Source organism: Nyctereutes procyonoides, unplaced genomic scaffold, assembly GCF_905146905.1.
Source record: "Nyctereutes procyonoides isolate TBG_1078 unplaced genomic scaffold, NYPRO_anot_genome, whole genome shotgun sequence".
In the NCBI taxonomy this organism is placed as follows: Eukaryota; Metazoa; Chordata; class Mammalia; order Carnivora; family Canidae; genus Nyctereutes; species Nyctereutes procyonoides.
Window position 1 is genome coordinate 20,038,237 of NW_026575047.1, and position 25,940 is coordinate 20,064,176.

The 25,940-nt window shown below is 37.1% G+C and overlaps 1 protein-coding gene and 1 pseudogene across 1 annotated transcript in view; one reads left to right on the forward strand and one right to left on the reverse strand.

Annotated features, from left to right (window-relative positions):
• Positions 1–25,503, forward strand: part of NSUN7 (NOP2/Sun RNA methyltransferase family member 7) — a 76,631-nt gene extending 51,128 nt beyond the window's left edge. The window contains exons 11-14 of the mRNA XM_055326164.1: positions 3,617–3,718; positions 7,370–7,487; positions 22,222–22,345; positions 22,968–25,503. Of these exons, the coding sequence (XP_055182139.1) occupies positions 3,617–3,718; positions 7,370–7,487; positions 22,222–22,345; positions 22,968–23,603 (980 nt within the window). The 3' untranslated portion in view covers positions 23,604–25,503. The remainder of the gene's footprint in view (positions 1–3,616; positions 3,719–7,369; positions 7,488–22,221; positions 22,346–22,967) is intronic.
• LOC129510535 (methionine-R-sulfoxide reductase B1-like) lies at positions 17,142–17,539 on the reverse strand (annotated as a pseudogene).
• Positions 25,504–25,940: the final 437 nt, after the last annotated feature.

Sequence of the window (25,940 nt, forward strand, 5' to 3'; positions counted from 1 at the left end):
AGGAAAAAACTGAGACTCAGAAAGATTAATTCAATTTTACAAGGTCACACAGGTTCTAGTTAGTAACAGAGCTAGAATTCAGGTTTAGATCAGCCAGACTGAGGGGCTCCTGGGTGGCTCAGTGGTTGAGCATCTGCCTTCAGCTCAGGGTGTGATCCTGGGGTCCTGGGATAGAGTCCCACATTGGTCTCCCCACGGGGAGCCTGCTTCTCCCTCTGCCTATGTCTCTGTCTCTCTCTGTCTCTCATGAATAAATGAAGTCTTAAAAAAATAATACATCAGCCAGACTCTACAGACTGTGCTCTAAAATTAAATTATTATCACATTATTTCAAACTCAAGATTTCTTTAACCTCCAGTATGTATATTTTATGATATGAATGCCTCAGATTAAATATTAATACTAGGAATATTTCATTTCCTTCTTTAATAAATCATAAAATATTATTTAACATTACCATTTATTGAGCACATATTTATAAGGCAGTGAGCTAAGCACTTTGCTTCAATTATTTCATCAAAACCACAAAAACTCAATGAATTTTTTACAGTCTCCCCCCTTATCTATGGGGATTTGTTCTAAGACCTCCAGTGGATGCTTGAAACCATGGGTAATACTGAACCCTACATCTACTATGTTTTCCCCTATACCTATGCACCTATGATAAAGTTCAGTGTATAAGAGATTAATAACAACAAATCATAAATTAGAGCAATTATAACAGTATTTTGAAATAAAGTTATGTGAATGTGGTTTCTCTTTCAAAATATCTTATTACACTGTACTCACCTTTCTTACAATGTGAGATGACAAAATGTCTACAAGATGAGATGAAGTGAGGTGAGTGAGGTAGGCACGGTGGTGATGTAGCATTAGGTGACTATTGACCTTCCACCGATTTGGCAGAAGGAGGATCATCTGCTTCCGTGACCTTCAGTAACTGAACTACAGAAAGCAAAACTGCAGATGCTGAACTCCTTTTTTCTACATTTTATGAGTACAGGATCTGAGGCTCAGAGGGGTTGAAGCTCCCCAGAGCCATTTGACTAGTGTCAGAGCCCAGATTAAAACACAGCAGCTCTGATTCTGAGGCTGACACTGTGAGCCCCTTTTTAAATGCTGTGCATTAACTGAAACGTGCATTAACTGAAATGGATCCTTACTCTAATCTGTTCATATTGAAAGCTCTAATTAAATAAGATTAACTGAAATATTAGATAAAGAAGACATTTCACCAACATTCAGCATATAGTGAGTACCAATTTTCTGTTTCTAGCAAGGACAGAATAAAAAATGAGAAAAAGAAATGCAGGGAGAGAAGGAAACTAATATTTATTGCACACAACCATGTGCCAGCCAATATTCTAGGTGGTATGTGTGCACTGTCACTTAATAGTCACAATAACATTTTGAGGGTAGTGTCCTTTTATTATCTCTATTTGGGGAGGGAGGGAACAAGACTAAGAGAAATCTCACAAGCTACCTAAGGTGTAGCTAGTAAATAGAGAGACTGGGATTCAAATTCAGATTAGTTAGCACATTCCACTATACTACAAAATGTGTAACTGGGCTTACACTGTTCCACGTGAAATTTTGACCTGCTATAGAAAATGTCTTCCCAGTGGTAGTAAAACAGAAGCATAACCAACTCAGATGGGAGAATAGTGAGCTGAGAAACTTCCTACATTGACTGGGAAATAAATAAGAATTAGTAGACAATGGGAAAAAGAGGGGGAAGAAATAGCTGCCGCCATAATAAACATTGCAGTCAAGAGAATTAGACCTTCCAACTGAGAGACTCTGGCCTTACTCTGGGCCATCTTGAAGTGGGAATGCAGAAAAAAACAAACCATAGGTAAAAATAAAGTAGAGCCTGTTGGGGGTGGGGTGGGGTGGGATGGAAAGCCCAAAGGGAACCACAAGTTATGAAAAGGGAGAAAGTAAAAAATTTCCTAGGTATTAGCAACGTTCTGAAAACTTTGATCAAGAGGCAACAGGATAAGCCAAGAAGCAGGCTTTGGGAAACCTAGGGGAAAAAAAGGAAGGTTTCCTCTGAGGAGGTAATAGCCAGAGCAAAGAAGGAGCTGCTGACCTAGTGTCTATGGTAGAAATAGTACCAAGCTTAGTGGGGATAAATCCAAAAGACTTAGATACTAGGTGGAAGGGAGAAATCATGAGTTAGTTTGAAAAACATTTTAACATGGAAAAATATTAGAATCATTGAGGAATATATGAAATTGTTCTTTGCTAACAACTTGGAATTATTTTAAAATGGAGTGAAAGAGGTAAATTGATACAGTTTTATAGTATAATATGTAAATGGTCCTTTAAAAAACTGGTGAATAGAGGGGCACCTGGGTGGCTCAGTCCGTTGAGCATCTGCCTTCGGCACAGGTCATCTCAGGGTCCTGCATCAGGGGCTCCCTCCTCAATGGGGAGCCTGCTTCTCCTTCTCCCTCTGTCACTCCCCCTACTTGTTCTGTCTCTGTCAAATAAATAAAATCTTAAGAAAAAAATGTTTTTAAGTGTTGAATAGAGATAGAAAAATGTGAAGTATAAAATTAAATTGGGAAGAAATAGAATTAAATTAACCCTTAGCGATATTACTGGAATGGAGAAGAGCCACTATATGGCATAAATAATTGGCTCTCGTACTTCAGTTACTGAGGTGCGAAATAAACAGAAGTTAGGAGTTTGGACACTCTGGTCAGATTTCTGAGCTAGAAGCATGGTTCTATACCTCGTAGCTATGTGACCTTAGATAAGTAGTCTAATGTATGTTTGGAGTTTTCTTAATGTTAAAGGGGGTGATGGGGCACCTGGGTGGCTCAGTGAGTTAAGCAGCTACCTTTGGCTTGGGTCATGATCTCAGGGTCCTGAGATGGAGCCCTTGTAGGGCTTCCTACTCAGTAGGGAGTTGGCTTTTCCCTCTCCTTCTGCCACTCTCCCCTCACTACCCCCACTCTTGCTTGTGCCTGCTCTCACTCACTCACTCTCTCTCTCTCTCTCAAATAAATGAAAAGTCTTTAAGGGCGATTGATAAATAATGTATATAAAGTGGTACAAATTATTCTTAATATCAAAATATCAAAAAACATGTTAAAATTAGTTTTAAAATTTTTTAAAAGTTACTTTAAGAGTTTCTTGATCTGTTTCTTAATCTATGAAGACATACATTTACCTTCCTGAATTTTTTTCTTCCAAGATTGCTTTCAGTAAGTTAATGTTTTTAACCATGTCTTTTTGTATTCTTTCCTCCTCAGACGTGACTGTAGTAGCTCATCAGTTTCTGCCTTGGAAATAAATCTCTTCTTTCTTTTCATCTATTAGACTCCAGATTTACTGCATTCTCTCTTCTGTATCTAAATGACGTAGTTGGATGACTATTGCATAAGAACTTGGAGAAGAAAGAATATTAAAACTAAATGAAATTATCTTTATTTAGTTTTTAAATTTTAACAGCATTTTTATAATACTATTTATTTAGTTTTAATAAATATTTTCCATGAAATTCTCATTAATAAGGAAAATGATTGAAAAATTAAACTATGTGATTATAGCAACATATGAAATACACCCAATAGTGATATATTTAAAAGGATTTATTTGCTTTTAGATACAGGTTTACTTAAAGATTTCTCTCAAGGAGGCACATCAGAAGATAAACTTCACATTCTTGCTCAACAGCAATATGAACAGCTAACACATGCAATGAAATGTAAGTTTATTAATCAGTGCAATCTTAAAATATGTTGTAAATCTTAGAAACATTAATACTTCATTTATCTATTATAATCAGGCTAATGAGTTGTGACTATAAGTGAATTTTCCAAAATAGTCTTAGTGCCTTCCAATATCAAAATATTTATTTTTACCACTTCAGTCTGTCTTAAAAATAGATGCTGTGCTATCATTTGTAGCATGGGTTAGCAAGCATAATGAACAGTTTCCTAATGCTGAAGTAAAAAAATTACGTACATCTATTATGGAACCGTTTTGTTTATTTCTTTCCTTTGGGTTTTTACCTGATGTAATTTTTCTGTTGTCATTGTGCCTGCCCATAATAACTATTCTACAATTAAAATTTTAATCAAATTCTTATGTCTCTTAGTACTAAATAGAGAATAGAGAAAAGCAATTACAAATATAGCCTAGATTTCTTTATTTTAACCCTGAGTAACTAAGCTCTTTAGGTATTTGTGGTATTGTTTCAATCACTCCATTTAGATTTTGTTTTTTTGTTTTTGTTTTTTTCTTTTTCCATTTAGATTTTGAGGAGCACTGCCCTCAAATGGATATGGATATGAAAAAGTGAGAAATCTCTGAGAAATTACATAAACTATTATTAATTCAGTGCATTGTTTATCAAGTGCATACTCTGGGTCAGGCTGGATTTAGGGATATGAGTGTGAATAAATCCTGATCTACAGAGGCTCAAAGATAAATATATAGTTATAGATAATTCATTACATAAAGTTAGAACATAAATGAGGTAGAAATAAGGCAAATGGAAAGTACAGAGCCAGTCTGTTGATGCTACTCATAAATATTAATTTGGACACATATATATATGAGTTCATATATATATGATCTATGAAATAAATGGTTGGAAGATTAGAAAGTTGGTAAAGAATTTTTTGATGCTCTCTCAGATCACATTATTTAAAATTACAATATCATCTGAAACTATCTCCATCACTGCTTTTTCTCTATAGCACTTATCACCTCCTAAAGATATGATATGATTTAACTATTTGTGTCTTATCATGTTAATAAAACGTGGAAAACAAGCTTCCCAGGGGCAAGGATTTTTGTCTGTATATCTTGGATGCCTAGAATAGTGCTTAGCTCGTAGTAGGTGCTTGATATGTGTGAATAAATGAGTGCAGATAGTAGTAGTATCTCATTTTACAGAAGAAAAGGGATCCCTGGGTGGCTAAGCGGTTTGGCGCCTGCCTTTGGCCCAGGGCGTGATCCTGGAGTCCCAGGATCGAGTCCCACGTCGGGCTCCCGGCATGGAGCCTGCTTCTCCCTCTGCCTGCGTCTCTGCCTCTCTATGTCTATCATGAATAAATAAATAAATCTTAAAAAAAAAAGAAATCTTGCATTTCTATCCACCAATAATGAAGCAGCAGAAAGAGAAATCAAGGAATTGATCCCATGTGCAATTGCACCAAAACTGTAAGATACATAGGAATAAAGCTAACTAAAGAGGTAAAAGATCTATACTTTGAACAGTATAAAACACTGGTGAAAGAAATTGAAAATGACACAAAGAAAAGGAAAAACACTCCATGCTCATGGTTTGGGAGAACAAATACTGTTAAGATAAGCAATCTACACGTTTAATGCAATCCCTATCAAAATACCATCAGCATTTTTCACAGAATTAGAACAAACAATCCTAAAATTTGTAGAAAACCACAAAAGACTGAATAGCCAAAGCAATCTTAAAAAAAGCAAAGCCGGAGGCATCACAATTCTGGACTTCAAGTTATAAAGCTGTAATGGTCGAGACAGTATGGTACTGGCACAAAAACAGACACATAGACCCATGAAACAGAACAGAAAACCCAGAAATAAACCCACAACTAATCTTCAACAAAGAAAAAGCATATCCAGTAGGAAAAGTCTCTTCAACAAATGGTGTTGGGAAAACTGGACAGCAACATACAAAAGAATGAAACTGGACCACTTACTTACACCATACACAAAAATAAGTTCAAAATGGATTAAAGACCTAAATGTGAGACAAGAACCCATCAAAATCCTAGAGGGAAACACAGGCAGCAACCTCTTTGACCTCAGCTACAGCAACTTCTTGCTAGACATGTCTTCAAAGGCAAGGGAAACAAAAGCAAAAATGAACTATTGAGACTTCATCAAGATAAAAAGCTTTTGCACAGCAAAGGAAACAGTCAACCAAACTAAAAGGCAAGCTCCAGAGTGGGAGAAGATATTTGCAAATAATATATCCAATAAAGGTTTAGTAACCACAATTTATAAAGAACTTATCAAAGTCAACACCCAAAACCAAATAATCCAGTTAAGAAGGCAGAAGACTTGAATAGACATTTTTCCAAAGAAGACATCCAGATGGTTAACAGGCACTTGAAAAGATGCTCAACATTATTCATCAATAGAGAAATACAAATCAAAACAACAATGAGATACCACCTCACACCAGTCAGAATGGCTACACAGGAAACAGTAGGTGTTGGTGAGGATGTGGAGAAAGGGGAACCCTCTTAATGCTGGTGGTGGGAATGCAAACTGGTATGTAGTATGGAGGTTCCTCAAAAAGTTAAAAATAGAACTACCCTATGATCCAGTAATTGCACTACTAGGTATTTACCCAAAGGATACAAAAATACTGATCCCAAGGGATACATGCACCCTGGTGTTTATAGCAGCATTATCAACAAAAGCCAAATTATGGAAAGAGCCCATATGTCCATCGACTGATGAGTGGATAAAGAAGGGGTGGTATATATATACACACACACACACACACACACACACACACACACACACACACACACAATGGAATGTAGGCAGCCATGAAAAGGAATGAAATACTGCCATTTGCAACAATGTGAATGGAACTAGAGAGTAAATGAAGTCAGAGAAAGACAAATACCATATGATTCTACTCATATGTGGAATTTAAGAAACAAAACAGATGAACATAAGGTGAAAAAGAGAGAGGCAAACCGGAAAGCAGACTCTTAACTATAGAGAACAAACTGGAAGGGAGGTGGATGGGGGATGGGTTAAATGGATAATGAGTAATTAAGGAGTGTACTTGTTGGGATGAGCACTGGGTGTTGTATGCAAGTGATGAATCACTAAATTCTACACCTGAAACTTTTTTTTTAATTTTTATTTATTATTATTTATGATAGTCACAGAGAAAGAGAGAGAGAGGCAGAGACATAGGCAGAGGGAGAAGTAGGCTCCATGCACCGGGAGCCCGACGTGGGATTCGATCCCGGGTCTCCAGGATCGCGCCCTGGGCCAAAGGCAGGCGCCAGACTGCTGCGCCACCCAGGGATCCCTACACCTGAAACTTTTAATATTATACTGTATGTTAACTAACTGGGATTTATTTATTTTTTCTAACTGGGATTTAAATAAAAACTTAAAAAAAAAGAATTTTCAATTTCTATACAATCCAGTTAGATTCACTTTACTTATTGGCCACAGATTTACATTACTAATATGTGCTATAAAGGGAAATCATGCAAACATTTATGGAAATCATTCCTTTCACAACCATGTGGTAGTAGTATCAAATAGATGTTTGGAAATATAAATCTGTTTAGGATTGTTAATAGGATCATTATTATTAATTACACCTTCTTTATAGTTACTAAAGCTCAAGCAGTCGTTTATTGCACATGTTCAGTTTATCCAGAAGAAAATGAAGCTGTTGTTAAAAAAGCACTGGAATTTCAGGACCTGGGGAATAAAGTACAGCCTTATAGGTAAGAAAGGAAAGGATCGTTTTGAATTCAAGTATTTCTGAGAGTGAATGATTATGATTCTCTAAGTTATGTGAAGACATTCCACATCCTTTTCGTTATACTTTAACATGACCAAATAAGCTAACTTCTTACAACTATAATGTAGATTCTGTAGAGCCTTTACAATGGCTTGGCATGAGCATTCTCTTGTACTACTAAAAATTCTTTTTTGTTGTTAGTAAAGCTAAAGGCATTTTCACTTTGAATTGATTGGTTTTTGGATTAAATTGGGTCTAAATATTTATATCCTGAGTTTTATATACATGTATGCCTCAGTACAAGAAAAATAAGTATATAAAAAAACCTTAGGAAGGAGATAGAAAATTATTTAATTGGATGTTTATTATCTGAAAACACATTTCTTAGCCCCCTGTAGCCTTTGTCCTTCACAAAGACTGAGGTAAAAATGGCCTAAATAATTCAAGTAGATTCTGGGTTAAATGCTACAGGGAAGTAGGGGTAGAGGGGAAGAGCACTATTCCATCTGAACTGTGGACATCAAAATAAAGAGTAGATCTAAAAATACATGGCACCAATTAGTTCTTCAAGACTGTATGATACGTATTTTAAAACATCTCTTCTATTTTTTACTTGTCATGTTCTGAACTTTCCCTTTAATTCTTATAGAAGGTTCTTAACATGCATATGGTTTGCTCCTTCCTTTTAACTTGATATTTTTTCCTTTGCTGTTCACAAGTGGATATGTTAATTATGCTTGTTTGTATTTTCCTTCTTACTGAACTTTACTTCCTTACCTGGTAGTAGCTCCTATTGGTGGCTAAGGGCCAACCTCATATTCTGATAGCTTCCCAACACTGCATTAGCTAAATCACCATCTAGTGGCAAAGAGAATTATTGCGGGTATAACCAAATTCGTAATGTGAACGATTTTGTCTGTCAGGGATGTTTTCTAAGACTATACTATGGCAAAAATGGAGAAACATCTGCATTTTATTTCATTAGATTTTATTTCAGGTAAGCCATGATGAATTATTAATCCATGATATGGTATAAAAGACACAGGTAATATTTAAAGACATGAAGATAGAATAATGTGGGATTTGGGCTAAAATTGGAGAGTAAATGTATATTCAAGAAATTTACTTGCTAAGGATGCTGTTGAAAAAGCTTATGAATTGCTTAAGGAAGTATACTGTATGGCTTTTGAGAATCCAGTATTATATGCCATTGAATCTAATCACCTGTTGTTTAAATTTCCTTTTAATATTCCAAAAATAGCTCATTTTTGGACTTTAGCTATCATGATACTTGCCTTAGGCTTATGCTACTTCCCCTGCCTCATTCTCTACTGTAAAAACTTCAAACATTACAGAAATACCAACTTTAAAAAGAATGAATTTTTCTAAATTCCCTTCTCTTAAAAATAATCATGTTAGCAGTTTGATGTGTAATCTTTCAGGTTTTCAGGAACCAAAGGTTGTGGACATTTTAAATTGTAATTGGTTTTCTCAAATTACTCACCAAAATATACACTCTTATTAATCTATTTCTCCACAGCTTCACCAATGCTGTGTTTTATCAGACTTAAATCTTTACCAATCTAATTAATTTCCATTTCTCCGTGAATGAGGGTTGGGCACTTTTGCAGTTACTGACTGGGCAGTGTAGTGTTGAAGGTTTCAGAGCTGTAGTCTTCAAACATTTTTGTTCAAATACTCCCTACCATTTTTTAAATAACTGTGATCTTTTTCCGTTTTAAAGTTGACATCTAATATTTTTCATCATAAATTTAAATAATTGCAGAATATTTCTGGAATATTATATTACATGGGATTTAAGTATATTTCTGTTAAATCTTTGGAGCTGCACATTTATCTTACTTAATTTGTGGAAAAATATTTCATCTGTTACCTGTTTTACAAAACTAGTTCTCATTGCTAAAACCAAATTAACCTCATCAGGAAAAGTCTGACTTTATTAATTTAAATAAACATGTTAATATGCCTGTGTGATTTATTTCTAATTATAATTCAAAGATAGAAATAAGGAAGGAGAGAGAAGGGGAGGGAAGGAGAGGGAGGCCAGGAAGGGAGTGAGAAGGGGAGGGGGGCAGGAAGCAAGAAGTTAGTTCAAGAACAGAGCTTTGGTAAGAGTTTGGCACCCTCTTCAAGATTTCTTACCTAAACTCTGTTTTGCCATGGGAGAGGAAATCCAGTCTTGAGTTGTCTTTTTGTTAGCCCCCTAGAGATTTTAACATCCTGGCACAGTGCACTAAGATGAGATAGGTGCCTATTTTTGTTGTGTGAGAAAGGTGTTGTGAAAGGAGAAGGAGAAGTAGCTGTAACATGGGTTACCATATTATCTACCTTAATGGATCATTATGGAGATTGAATATATTAATATATTGATACATAAATGTTCATTGTTATGGTTATTGCTATTAATTTGTTGTTGTCTGCTTGTGTTCTTTACTATTTTTTCAAGTGTATTATTCATCTTTTTCTTTTTATATGTTTTATTGTATTTTACATATATTAACTTTTTTCATATAAATTACAAATAGTTTTTAGATTATCTCTTAAATATTTAAAAAATTTTAATTCCAGTATAGTAAACATACAATGCTATATTCATTTCAGATATATGATAGAGTGATTGAACAATTCTATACCTTACTCAGTGAACATCATATTAAGTGTACTCTTAATCCCCTTCACTATTTCCCCTAACCCCCCACTCACCTCCCCTCTGGTAACCACCAGTTTGTTCACTATACTGAAGAGTCTGTTTCTTGGCTTGCCTTTCTTTTTCCCTTTGCTTGCTTGTTTTGTTTCTTCAGTTCCACATACGAATGAATTTGTATGGCATTTGTCTTTCTCTGACTGACTTATTTCACTTAGCATTATATTCTTTAGCTCTATCCATGTCATTGCCAATAGCAAGATTTCATTCTTTTTTATGACTGAATAATATTCCATTGTTTGTGTGTGTGTGTGTGTGTGTGTGTATGTGTGTGTGTAGCTTCTGTATCCATTCCTCAAGCAATGGACACTTGAATTGTTTCCATATTTTGGCTATTGTAAATAGTACTCCTATAAATAGAGGGGTGCACTGTAGCCCTTGGAATTAGTGTTTTTGTATTCTTTGGGTAAATACCAAGTAGTGAGATTGCTTCATCCTAGGGTAGTTCTATTTTTAACTTTTTGAGGATCCTCAAAAGCCACTTTTCCAGTGTCTGCATCAGTTTTCTTTTTCTTTATTTTAAAAAATATTTTATTTATTTATTCATGAGAGACGCAGAGACACAGGCAGAGGGAGAAGCAGGCTCCATGCAGGAAGCCCAACATGGGACTCGATCCTGGGTCTCCAGGATCACGCCCTGGGCTGAAGGCAGTGCTAAACCGCTGAGCCACCCCAGCTGCCCGGTTTGCTTTTTCCACCAACAGTGCATGAGTATTCCTTTTTCTCCATATTCTCGCCAACACTTGTTTCTTGTGTTGTTGATTTTTAGCCATTTTGACTGGTTGATGTGCTATCTCATTGTAGTTTTGATTTGCATTTCCCTGATGATAAGTGATGATGACCATCTTTTCATGTGTCTGTTGCCCATATGGATGTCTTCTTTGGAGAAATGTCTTTTCTTGTCTTCTGCCCATTTTTAAATTGGATTATTCAGATTTGGGGTGTTGGGTTTTATAAGTTCTTTATATAATCTTGGATACTAACCCTTTACTGGATACGTCATTTGCAAATATCATCTCCCATTCCTCAGGTCGCCTTTTAGTTATGTTGATTGTTTCCTTTGCTGTGCAGAGCTTTTTATTTTAATGTAATCCCAATAGCTTATTTTTGCTTTTGCTTTCCTTGACTTAGGGGATCTATTTAGAAAAAACTTGCTACACCTGATGTCAGAGAAATTAGTGCCTATGCTCTTCACTAAGATTCTTATGGTTTCAGGTCTCACAGATGGGTCTTTAATCTATTTTGTACTTATTTTTGTGTATGATGTAAAAAAGTGATCCAATTTCATTCTTTTGCATGTGGCTGTCCAGTTTTCCCAACACTACTTGTTAAAGAGACTGTCTTTTTCCCATTGGATATTCTTTCCTGCTTTGTCAAAGATAAATTGTCCATATAATTGTGGGTTTATTTCTGGATTTTCTATTCTGTTCTGTTGATCTATGTATCTGTTTTTGTGCCAGTACTATACTATTTTGATTACCACAGCTTTGAAATACATATTGAAGTCTGGAATTGTGATGCCTCCAGCTTTGCTTTTTTTTTTTTTTAAGATTTTATTTATTTATTCACGATACACAGAGAGAGAGAGGCAGAGACACAGGCAGAGAGAGGAGAAGCAGGCTCCCTGCACGGAGCCCGATGTGGGACTCGATCCCAAGACTCTAGGATCATGCCCTGGGCCAAAGGCAGATGCTCAACCACTGAGCCACCCAGGCGTCCCATCTTTGCTTTTTTTTAAAGATTGCTGTGGCTGTTCGGGGTCTTTTGTGGTTCTCTACAAATTTAAGGATTGTTTGTTCTAGTTCTATGACAAATGATGGTGGTATTTTGATAGATATTGCATTAAATGTGTGGATTGCTTTGGGTAGTATAGACATTTTAACAATATTTAACAATTCTCACAATTCTTGAGCATAGAATATCTTTGCATTTCTTTATGTCATCTTCAATTTTTTTTATCAGTGTTTTATAGTTTTTAGAGTACAGGTCTTTTACCTCTTTGGGTTTATACGTAGGCATTATTTTTGGTGCAATTGTAAATAGGATTGTTTTCTTAATTTCTCTTTCTGCTGCTTAATTATTGGCGTATAGAAATGCAACAGATTCCTGTATCTTGATTTGCATCCTGCAACTTTGCTGAATTCATGAATCAGTTTTAGCAGTTTTTTAGTGGAGTCCTATGGGTTTCTTATACATAGTAGTATGTTATTTGCAAATAGTGAAAGTTTTACTTCTTCCCTGCTGATTTAGATGCCTTTTATGTTGTTGTTGTTGTTCTTATTGTTCTCTGATTGCTGTGGCTAGGGCTTCCAGTACTATGTTGAATGAAAGTGGTGAGAATGTACATCCTTGTCTTATTTCTGACCTTGGGGAAAAAGAAAGATTCTCAGTTTTTCCCCCACTAAGGATGATATTATCTATGGGTCTTTGATATATGACCTTTATTATGTTGAGGTATGTTCCCTCTAAATCTACTTTGTTGAGGGTTTTGAGGGTTTTTATCATGAATGGATGTTGTATTCTGCAAATGCTTATTTATTTATTTATTTATTTATTTATTTATTTATTTATTTAGTAGGCTCACAGCCAGTGTGGAGCCCAACATGGGGCCTGAACTCACAACCTTGAGATCAAGACCTAAGCTGAGATGGAAAGTCAGATGCTTAACTGACTAAGCCACCCAGGCACCCTTCAAATGTTTTTTCTGCATCTACTGAAGTGATCATATGGTTCTTATCCTTTTTTCTATTGATGTGATGTTTCACATTGATTGATTTGGGAATTTTGAACCACTCTTATCACCCAGGAATAAATACATCAGATCGTGGTGAATGATTTCTTAAATGTATTATTGGATTTGATTTGCTAGTATTTTGTTGAGAATTTTGCATCTCTGTTCCTCAGAGATACTGGCCTCTAGTTTTCTTTTTCTGTGGCATCTTTACCTGGTTTTGGCATCAGTGTAATGCTGGACTCATAGAATGAGTTTGGAAGTTTTCCTTCCTCTTTTATTTTTTGAAATAATTTAAGAAGAATAGGTACTAACTCTTCTTTAAATGTTTGGCAGAATTCCTGTGGGAAGCCACCTGGTCCTGGACTTTCGTTTGTTGAGAGCTTTTTGATTATTGATTCAATTTCTTTCTGGTAATTGGTCTGTTCAAATTTTCTATTTCTTCTTGTTTCAGGTTATATGTTTCTAGGAATTTTTTCATTTCTTCTAGGTTGTCCAGCTTGTTGGCATATAGTTTTTCATAATATCCTATTATAATTGGTTGTATTTCTGTGGTGTTGGTTATTAAATCTCCTCTCTCATTGTGATTTTATTTATCTGGATCCTTTCTCCTTTTTTCTTTGGTAATTCTGGCTAGAGGTCTATCAATTTTATTTATTTCTTTTTTCAAAGAATCAGCTCCTGGTTTCATTGATCTGTTCTATTGGTTTTTAGTTTCTATAACATTTATTTCTGCTCTAATTTTTATTATTTTCTTCCTTCAGTTGGTTTTAGGTTTTGTTTGTTGTTCTTTTTCTAGGTCCTTTGGGTATAAGGATAGTTGTTTATTTGAGATTTTTCTTGCTTTTGAGGTAGAGCTGTATTGCTATAAACTTCCCTTTTAGAACTGCTTTTGCTGCATCCCAAAGGTTTCGAACCACTGTGTTTTCATTTTCATTTCTTGCCATGTGCTGTTTAGTTTTTTCTTTCATTTCTTAGATGAACCATTCATCATTTAGTAGCATGTGATTTAACCTCCATGTATTTGTGGTCTTTCCAGATTTCTTCTTGTTGACTTTTAGTTTCATAGCAGTGGTGAGAAAAGATGCATGGTATTATTTCAGTGTTTTTGAGTTTGTGGAGGCCTGTTTTGTAGCCTAACATGTAATCTATTCAGAAAATGTTGCGTGTGCACTTGAAAAGAATGTGTATTCTCTTTTAGAGTGGACTGTTCTGAATATATCTGTTAAGTCCATCTAGTCCAGGGTGTCATTCAAAGCCACTGTTTGCTTGTTGACTTTCTGTTTAGATAATCTATCCATTGATGTAAATGGGGTGTTAAGGTCCCTACTATTATTGTATTATTATGAATTAGTTCCTTTAAATTGGTTATTAACTGTTTTATGTATTTGGGTGCTCCCATGTTGGGTGCATAAATATTTACAATTGTTACATCTTCTTGTTGGATTGTTTCCTTTATCATTATACAATGTCCTTCTTTGTCTCTTGTTACAGTTTTTTTATTTTTTTAAGTCTATTTTGTCTGATACAATTATTGCTATTCTGGCCTTCTTTTGACATCCATTTGCATGATAAATGTTTCCCCTTCCCTTCCCCTCATTGTCAATCTGCGGATGTGTTTAGGTCTGAAATGAGTCTCTTGTAGGCAGCATATAGATGGGTCTTGTTTTTTTTATCCATTCTGTCACCCTACATCTTATGATTGGAGCATTTAGTCCATTTACATTCAAAGTAATTATTGAAGAAATAATAGCTACATATGTAGCTACATATGTATTCCCATTTTATTACTTGTTTTGTGGTTGTTTCTGAAGATTTCCTCTGATCCATCCTTGTTTTCTCTTTCATGAATTGCTGGTTTTCTTTAGTGATATATTTGGATTTCTTTCTCTTTATTCTTTGCCTGTTTATTAGTAGTGTTTTATTTGTGGTTACCCTTAGGTTTGTATATAACTTCTACATATAGCAGTCTATATTAAGTTGATAGTTGTCTAAGTTTGAACCCATTCTTTTCTCTTCCTCATGTTTTAGGTATATGGTGTCATACTTTATATCCTTCTATTTTGTGAGTTCCTTGACTGATTTTTTTATAGAAGAATTCATTTTTGCTGCTCTTTTATTTCCTGCCTTCATACTGTCATTTTTGGTCTTTTCTTTCCACTCAAAGTCCTCTTTAATATTTCTTGTAGGGCAGTTTAGTGGTCACAAGCTCCCTTAGGTTTTTTTGGGAAATTCTTTCTCCCTCCTATTCCAAATGATAGCCTTGCTGGATGCAGTATTCTTGCCTGCAAGTTTTTCCCATTTAGTACTTTGAATATATCATGCCACCTCTTTCTGGCTTGGAAAGTTTCTAATGGAAAATCCATCAATAGTTTTATGGGGGTTCCATTGTATGTAACTATCTTCTTTTGTCCTGCTGCTTTTTTTTTTTTTTTTTTGACAGTCACACAGAGAGAGAGAGAGAGAGAGAGAGAGGCAGAGACACAGGAGGAGGGAGAAGCAGGCTCCATGCACCGGGAGCCCGACGTGGGATTCGATCCCGGGTCTCCAGGATCGCGCCCTGGGCCAAAGGCAGGCGCTAAACCGCTGCGCCACCCAGGGATCCCTGTCCTGCTGCTTTTAATATTTTTTTCTTTATTACTATATTTTCCCATCTTAATCATAATATGTCTTGGTAGGGCACCTGGCTGGCTCTGTCAGTAGAGCATGAGACTCTTGATCTCAGGGTTGTGATTTTCATGCCCATACTGGGTGTGGAGCCTACTTAAGATAAAATTTAAAAAACAGTATGTCTTACTGTGGGTCTGCTTTTGTTGATTTTTTAAAAAAGATTATATTTATTTATTCATGAGAGACACAGAGAGAAAGAGAGGCAGAGACACAGGCAGAGGGAGAAGCAGGGAGTCTGATGTGGGACTCGATCCTGGGTCTCCAGGGTCATGCCTTGGACTGAAGGTGGCACTAAACTGCTGAGCCACCCGGGCTGCCTGCTTTTGTTGATTTTGTTGGGGGTTCTCTGTACCTCCTAGATCTGGATATCTGTTTCCTTCAGATTAGTGACGTTTTTAGCTATTATTTCTTCAATTTTCTGCCCCCTTTCTCTCTTCCTCTTCTGGGACTCCTATAATAAGAATGCTATTACGTTTGATGGAGTCACTGAGTTCCCTAAGTCTATTCTTGTTTTGCATAATTTTTTTTCTCTCTTTTGTTTAGCTTACCTCCCATTATTGTCTTCTAGGCCATTATTTTGTTACTATGCTTCTCCCAGCCTGCTGTTCATTCCATCAAGCATGTTTCTCATTTCGTTTATTGAACCCTTTATCTCTGCTATGTTATTCCTTATCTCTGTTAATGGTCTCACTGATGTCTTCCCCTCTTTTCTTGTCTAGTGAGAATCCTTATGATCATTGCTTTATTTACTTTATTTATTTTTTATTTTGGGGGTTCCATTTGTTTATTGGTCTCCTGATTACTCCACAGAAGAGTTAAGGTGGGAAGGGGCTTCAGCATCACCCACCTTCCCAGATGGCAAGAGTTTCAAAGCCTGTGCAAGATAGTATAGTCACTGATTCCTGGGATGGTGTGAGCTGTAGGCTTTGAGCTCCCCAGCCCTGGCCTTATGCAATCAAGGTAATGGAGCAATAGCCACATCCCTAAGCCTGAGTGAGGCAAGGTGCACCCCCACAGACCATGAAACAGGGTTCAGGATTTCTCTTCTTATAACTGAGAGACCAGAAGTCTGTCCCCTTGGCCCACTCTCCCAGTGGGTCCAAGATCATCACCACTCTGACTGCCTGGGAGGGTTTAACCAGAGCAAATCATGTAGTGACGCATGCTGGAACAGCTGGTGAGGGCTGGAGGCTGTCTCAAAATCAGGTCCCATAGGGGTGAGTTCAGGCAAGGAGGGGATAGTGGGCTGAGGAGAAGATAAAATGGGAGTGCATCATCATTCAAAACAATATAGGCTTAGGGCCCACCTGCTTGAGACTCCCATGAGCAGGAGGCTAAGTTAAACTCACAGCTGGGCCCTCCAGGGGCCATCCTGGCAGCAGGATATGAGCCACTGTTGCAAACTAGTGCTTTTCCCAAGAAGAACCTGTGCAGAACCACAACTTCCTGATTCTTAAGCTAGCCCTCTTCCTTGTCTGAGTGTCTGGGCTTCCAGTTCCAAGGTGGGATCATTAGTGTGGCCACAGGGCATGGTTTTCAGCTGGAATGGGTATGAAATGCCTGCCCTGTGGCTCCTGAGAGGCAGAAGTTCCTTTGCTTTTCAGGTTGAACTTCAGTGAGCAGCTAAGTATTCAGAAGTGGGAGTGTCCTGGCTTGGGGCCACCATTCAGGAACTCAGGGCCCAGCCCATTGCCGTAGCTGCCACAGGACAACTTTTAAGGCTTCAGGTATATTGTGCTTCTGATGCTTGGCCACACTATGAGCATGCGTGGTCTCATTGAAAGCTAGCCACACGTGCATACTTTGAGCAGCTGAAGAAAAGCTCATAGTCACACTTGGCATATACATAGATACCTGGCTCAATGTGGTTCTGGAAAACCTCACCCCCAAAGGAACTGCAGAATGACATGGCACCAGTGGGACCATGGCGTGACTGCTGCTTCAGACAGATCTGAGGCCACTGGCTCAGGACTGCCTGGCTTGCACCAAGGGCCCCAAGCCTCCTCTCAAGGAAAATCATTGCTTTAAATTCTCCATCAGGCATGGTACTTATATTTGTTTTACTTAGATCTCCAGCTGCGACCTTGCCCTATTCTTTCATTTGGGACAAATTCCTCTGTCTTCTCATTTTGTCTAAGTCTCTGTGCCAGGAAAGTAAGTTATGTCTCCTGTTCTTGAGGGTAATGGCTTTATGAAGAAAAGGTCCTGTAGAGCCCTGCAGGTAGTGTCCTCTTTTTCCCAGAGCTTAGCACTTCTGGGAGTGTCTCCAGTGTGTGCTCTGCTGTTGTGTCCTGGCCACTTTATCCTTCAGCCCAGCCATTTTCAGAGGTTCCCTTTGCCTGTTGTGGGCAATGTTTGGTCCCTGCCTGAATATGGTGCATTTTAACTAGTCTGCTTGTGAAATGAGACATGTCTCCACTGTCACCAGAACTGAGGCCTCACAAAAACTCCCAGGTCAGGAGATACGATGCTGGCAAGGTTTGGGCCAATCTTCTGGTAATGAGGGCCTATCACACTGAGCCAAGGGTGACTGGAAAGGGCATTTTTTCCAGAGGGTGAGGGGGCAGGGCTTGGTACAAGCAAGTTAGATAGCAAGTGTCTGCCCTGTGCTTATGCTGAAGGGCAAGGAAGGGAAATGATGCCAGCCAGTTCCTTTGTTTCTGGAGGGATCTCTCCTTTGAATGCTACCTCTTTGGGACATGCTCCAAGATGAGTAAATAACCTCACCTCCCCATTCTGTGTCCCAGGCACTCTTCAGATTGGTGTTTCCGCACTGTATGTCTGCAGGCTGTTTGCCTGCCTTTTCTCCAAAAGCAGTCCCAATGTCCTCTGAGGTCTCCCAGATCCAAGCATGCAGACCTTTAAAACTCCAGGCTTTAAGCTCTGTTGGTTAAAAGAACTCCCAAAACTCACTTCTCACTTTCCAAGTCCATTGCTATAGGGATTTGTCTTTTCTGTGTATTCTCCTGTGTGCTAGTATGTCTCTCACCCTCCTCTGAGATCACGGCTCCCTCCCCACTGTAGTTCCACAATCCATTTCTCTCCCAAGCTGAGTCTCCACAATTCCTACATTCTTTGATGTAGTCTCTTCCCTACCTTAGTTGTGGAGTTTGTTTTGCTAGTCTTCAGATTGATTTCTGAGGCATTTAGGATTTGGTAGTTGTTAAGTTGTATCCATGGGACACGGTGAACCTAGGATCCTACCATTCTATAGAATTCCTGTAGACCTGGATTTAAAGGGCTCATGTGATCAGGCCAGGTCCACCCTGATAATATGCATAGCTTAAGGTTAACTAATTTGAGACCTTAATTATATCTCCAAAATTCCTTTTGCCATGTGTCTTATTTTCCTGGACTGCCAACAAATTATCCCAAACCTGGTGACTTATAACAAGAGAAATTTATTCTTTAATAGTTTTGGAGATCAAAAGTCTGAATGTCAAGGTGTTGGTGGGATTGGTTGGCTTCTGTGGCCTCTGAGGGAGAATCTGTTTATGCCTCTCTCCTAGCTTCTGCTGTTTGTTACAATCTTTGGTGTCCTTGGCTTGTAGCTGTGTCACTCTAATCTTTGTCTCCACATGGCCCTCTTACCCTATGTGTCTCTGTATCTTTCCTTCTTATAGGGACACCAATATTGAATTTAGGGTCTACTCTACTTTGGTATTACCTCATCTCAACAAATGATATCTGCAAAGACTCCATTTCCAAAATAAGGTCAGTTTCTGGGTTTTGGATGGACATGAATTTTGGGGGGACACTATTCAACCCCAAACAGTCTACTGTGGCTCCCTAAAATTGATGTTTGTCTCATGCATGAAATACATCTAACTCATCCCAATATCATCAAGCCTTCACCCATTCTAGGATCAATTCTAAATCCCAAATCTCGTCTAAATATCAACTCCACAAATCCCAACTGTGATTATCCAAAGCAGGTATGTGTGAGACTGGGTATTAAGTTATCTTATTATTTGAAGACGTGGCCTGTAAGCTGGAGTTCAGAAATAATTTTGTTATGTGGGGACAATTCCTATAAGGTAATTTGACCAATCTTAATTAGGATTATTATTACCATTAAAAAGACAGCATATATAGCTAAAATATATCATATGTATTAAACATTTACTGAATATTATGTATAAGGCATTCTTTTAGGTGCTAGGAATATATTATAAATTAAGATTGACAAAATCCCAACCTTCTTATTTACATTCTGGAACTAAATATGTTCCAAACTGGTAAGAAATCATTATTTTCAGAGAGAGTATTCTTTACCTTATGCAAATAGATTTTTTTTGAGGATTTCTATTTGTGTAGAGCATATATATGAATAGGCCTCAGAAATTCAGTTTGTTCATTACAAGGTTGGTGAGAGGAGTGGCTGACACTCTTGCCTTTGGAACCTACACAGCTATTATATTTCAACTTAGTTCAGCATAAACATTTATTAAGAACCACCATTTGCACCACCTTTTCGCATGTCATTTGAAGTCACTTGTGTCTGTTTGCATCCTAAGTGACCTCTACATCCCCTTACTCACCTTATGTTCCAGCCAAATGGAAATACTTGCTCTACTCTGAACACATTTTTTAAATTATTATTTTTTTTTAAAGATTTTGTTTATTTGTTCATAGAGACACACACAGAGAGAGGCAGAGACACAGGCAGAGGGAGAAGCAGGCTCCCTACAGGAAGCCCGACGTGGGACTCGATCCCGGGTCTCCAGGATCACACCCCAGGCTGCAGGTGGCGCCAAACCGCTGTGCCACCGGGGCTGCCCCCCAAATTTTTTTTTTTTAATTTAAATTTTAGGTAGTCAACATACAGTGCAATACTGGTTTCTGGAGTAGAATTCAGCAATTTATCACTTACATGCAATACCCAATGTCCATCATAACAAGTGCCCTCCTTAATCACCATTGCCCATCTAGCCTATCACCCACCCAATCCCTCCAACAACACTCAGTTTGTTCTCTATTGTTGAGTCTCTTACGGATTGTTTGCCTCTCTCCTTTTTTTCTTTTCCCTCTTCCCATGATGTTCATCTATTTTTTTTCTTAAATTCCACATATGAGTGAGATCATATGGTATTTGTCTTTCTCTTATTTCACTTAGCATAACACACTTCCAACTCCGTCCATGTCCCTGCAAATGACAACATATTCTTTTTGATGGCTGAGTAATACTCCATTATGTACATATTCCACATCCTCTTTATCCACTCATCAGTCAGTGGACATTTGGGCTCTTTGCTCTGGCTATTGTTGATAATGCTGCTGTAAACATTAGGATGCATGTATCCCTTTGAATCTGTATTTTTTGTATCCTTTGGGTAAATATCTAGTAGCACAACTGCTGGATTGTAAGGTATGAACACACATTTTTATGACACTTTGCTTTTGTTCGTGTTCTTTCTTCTACCTAGAAATACTTTCTTTACAGTATTGGAAACTTACTCATTCTTCAAGACACAGCACCAATGGTGGTACTTCTGTGGAATCTTCATATTTGCTATCCCATGGCCGGAGTTAATTGTACCTTTTTCTGTATTCCTACATGATTTTGCCTCTATTTGGCTCAGCATTCTTATTGGGTCTTTTTTATATTATTATAAACTGATTAGTTTCTTCAACTAAATTGTAAACTATTTAAGAGAATTAATATTTATGTACTTAGCACACAGTAGGCAAATAGTGAATGAATAAATATACATTTAAAATGGTTGTAAATCACTAAATTCTATACCTGATACTAAGATTACACTGTAGGTTAACTAACTAGAATTTAAATAAAAACTTGAAAAAAATAAAATGGTGTTAAATTTCAAAATATACAAAATTATTGACAAAAGAGTTCCTGATACTTTAATTTATATGGGAAAATACTGCTTTGATTAAATATATTTTAATTGTAAAAGTATGGGAATATAAGAATTGTTTTTTATGAATGAACCACTTACTACTGAATGAGAAATTAAATAGTAAATATAAAAACCAAAATGTTATTTTACACATAATAGTGATTAGAGATTTTTATGTTTCTGGCACAAAATCTTTTCTTTGTTATGCACTTTCTTGAGCATTGTGTAACACATTCACTAATACTCAAAAAGTGGTTGGGAAGAATAATGTAGTTAAAACGATAGGCTATATTTTTATATTGTAATTGTGCAAAAAGTAACCAAAAGAAGGAAGTCATACTTTTTGTATTTTGACAACATGTGAAAGTAAAAGTTTTTTCTATTATATCTTTGTGATTACTATACATATTTACCTGTTTTGATAATGGAAGTCTTTTGGTTAACATATTAGCAACTTGGAAGAGATTTTAATTTGTAGAAAGGCTGGTATTCTTGGCATGGTTGTTTAAAGATGGAAACCTTGGGAAGCAAAATAAATTATGAGCTAATATGAAATAGTAGAGCTTTTAATTTATAATATTGTTCTGATTCAGCATTTTATTCTTATTTGGGATTTGTGCTTAAATGATTAGAAAACATACTAGAAGAAAAAATTGTCGCAATTTACTGTCTCTCTTGATTGGCAAACAAGTCATTCTAACCATCTCCTGTTGGCTCATATCTATTGCAGGCTTAGTCCTCCTGTTCTTCCAATGTGTTCCTTAAAGGAAATACATCTGTCTACTGATAAATTTTTCAGAATGGAACCATCTGAAATTACCAATGGTTGTTTTCTTTCTGTTCTAACAAGGGAGGTAAGGGGGAAAATTCCAATCCATGTCATGCTTTGAATTAAGAAACTGCAAACCTCATAAAGAGGAACCTAGGTACTTTGTGAAGATTTTGAAATGGTGTGCTTACTGTGTGACACAAAAATCCCTTTTTTATTTTATTTTTTATTTTATTTATTTTATTTATTTATTTTTTAATCCCTTTTTTAAAAGCTCATTTGTTTTAGGAAGCTCTATACCCAACACGGAGCTCAAACCCATGACCCTGAGATCAAGAGTGGCCTACTCTTCTGACTGAGCCGGCCAGGTGCCCCCAAATCCGTCTTTTTCTCTTTCCATTCCTCCTGAGCGATCCTTGCGTATCTGCTCTCCACCCCTACCTTTCCAAGCACTTTGCCAACATGTAGTTCATCTTAGCTCACATGGAAAAAATAAGCTCTAGAATTTTTTTTTTCTATCACATTTACAAATGAGGAAGTTTAAAGTAAAAAGTCATTTGCTGAGGTTTATGGGATATATTTGGGAATAAGGACTGAAAACCATTTCCTTTATAGTAATAAAGATACTCTTTTATTTTTACTGAAATGCTGGGAGAATTTATAATATACAACTCCAACATGTAGTAACTGCCTCTTTTTAATTGTAGCGGGACCCATCTGAGACAGTGTCTGTGAAGGATGTTTTGGCCCGGGCTGCAGCAAAAGGTCTATTGGATGGAATTGAGTTAGGTAAATCTTCAAAACGGGAGAAGAAGAAGAAAAAATCAAAAACATCATTGCCAAAAGCTCCCACTAATGACAATAACGGGATCCAAATGAAAATCACTGAGTTCCTGAATCGAGAAACAAATGCAAAAGCTAATCGGCCAGAGATATTAACAAAAACATCTTTTCCACAGAAAAATGCAACTCCAGCAAGTTCTTCCTCACAGGTCAGAAAACCTGGCAAGCCTGCCAACAATCCCTTAGCGCCTACACTTACGAAGAACACAGCTCACCCCAGACCATATGAACGGCAGACCAGCTTCCTAAGACCTCGCTCAGAAGACAGAGTGATTGCTCTGAAACCCATCGAAATTGTTCTGCCTCCGGTAATGTTGCCATTTTCAAGTTCCCAAGGGATCAAATCTCAGCTACCAACTCAACATTTTTACTATCGTTGGGTTGGACCCAAGACTGTCATGCCCAGCTACTTTCCCTCACCATCAATAACCAGAAGAGGGGAAAAGCCTAAAGAAAACTTACCTTCCTCCCTACTCCGGCGTCCTCGACCATGGCTTTGACTGTCTTGTGTTTTTTACAGGGGTCAAGAGCAGTTAAATTTTTTTTTTTTCAAAGTCTGATATTTCTCTGAAGGTTAGATAACCCTACACAAGATACTCATCCTTTGGTCACTTAGTATCTTCTAAATGTGATATTACCTTCAAGAGAATTAGGACAAGTGAGAAAATAATGTAAGTGATCCAACAAAAGCAGAATTCCTACATTTCAACAGTTCAGTGCTGATCTGTTCTAGAATGTCCGGCTGTAGACTCAGTATCAGCTGTTAGAACTTGTCTTCTTGCTAACTTTCGGTCTGGACTCAGGATACTGTTTTAAGAGGAAGCTGCAAGTTTTTCCTGCAGGGAAACACTGCCTCATAACAGATGTGGGGCTGGTGACTGGAAAGTGTGGCCAGGGAAAAGATGCTGGCCTTCACGCCTACTTGAGGTCACTTTTCTGTATCTATTCAGTTGTGGTTTGACATTTTCCATCACTATGGAGGTCGATTTTTTTTTCTTAAATATCAAAATATTCTTTAAACACGGGATGGCATGTGTTTTTGTGATGTGATTGAGTAGGAAGGACAGGCAATTTTGAAGTTCCAGGTGTGGGTAGTTCAGCTGAATGCTACCAGAGTGAAAACTGTTTCTCCTTGGAAGAGCTTCCAGGATCCCGAGCAGATTGAACATAGTCAGCTTTCCCTTCTGACCATGCCAATCACAGTTGTGGAAAAGTGACTGTACACAGATTTCCATCTAATTCGTAATAATTCTGAGGGGGAGGAAAACTGAATGCAAGTGACACCTATTATTGAAGAGATCCATAAAAGTGTCTGCTTCTGTTCCAAGATCAGGTGAAACAGTAAAATCTACAAGTCCTATCAAATGGCACTCGGTAATCAAACTTCAGTAAATCATTTCTGATGCACAATTAAAATACATTGTAGCACTATGTTAATTATATTAAAAGTCAATTCATCTTGAATGTATTATCAGTTGCCTATCAAGAATTGGTATGATGATCATTTCTGGGTCTATTGATTGGTTTTTCATCATGGAAACAAAAATTAACATTAAATCAAGTAAGTTACGACTATGAAACCTATTGTTTAAAATATGTTCATAGACACATTCATAAAGTTTGAATATAAAGTTCTATTTTCAGAATCCAGTTGTGTTGAACAGTTTTATGTAAATTCCTAAATGTTCAAGTCAGGCGGCATGATTTCAGTAGACTATTATCCTCTTCAAGATGAATTTTTAGGCCTGTATCAGCTCTAACATTCTAGTCTTCATTTTCTCACTTGAAGTGAGGATAAACAAAATGGCAGATTTCATTTTAGTAGTAGTAAATCTTTATTTTAGCTGAAAATTTACATTTATCAGAATGTGTCAGGGAAGAAAGGCAACAAGCCTTTTTATACTTGAACTTCTATTTTAAATCCCCAAAGAATTCTCAATTATGACTCTCAAAAAGTACAGAAATGTTTTAAACGCTCAGCTTAATTTATTGATTTCAAAAATAAAAAATGAGACCAGTTTCAAAAATAAGGTCTTTCCTCCTACTCCCTACTGTCTGGCTCTGAGTGTCCCAGGCCTCTAGAGCGCTAGCTAGGGCAGCTGAATTGAACTTTGTTGGGTAAAGAGCTAGTATTTTATCCCTGGAACCGCTTATTCCTCCTGCCTCTTCCCCTGCCCAAGGCTGAAAAGTATTCCATTGTCCCAAAGTAGCAGGTTTAAGATATTTATTTTCTGTGATGTTATAAAAAGATAATTCATCGTGGAGGAATAGTTCATGATATTTTTCTGATAAGCTTGTGATTCATGTCGTATCACAATTTAAGCCACTTATTTTCAGTATCTCAGCACTCATCCTGTCACTATTTTTCTCTAGAAATATATGGAGATTTTGAACGGTTAAGCTTGTAGTGTTCTTCTTTGAGGGTCTTTTTTTTTCTTTGAGGGTCTTCTAAGAAGAACACCATCAATTATTTAAGTGCTTTCGTAAAAAGGGAAAAAGACTGGATAAAACTGTGAGAATGCTAGTGAAGGAGAATACTGATTACACTCACATTTTCCTTTCTTGAGCTTCTTAGAGCAAAGCGCTGCAAAAACCTAAAATAATGAATTTACTGGTAGATTCTCCAATAGCAAATTTTGTCTGAAATTACTTACCACTAATGTAATACCCGAAACCAAAATGAAATTTTGTTCCTTCAGAGTAACTGCCTTTGATAGAGTTAAGAAGAAGCTATGATGGGGGAGGGAGGGATTGCAAAATGGACAACAAGGAGAAATGGGTACACACTGATCTCATGTGGATCTGGCAGTTAAACTAGCCCACATCTAACTGGCTCT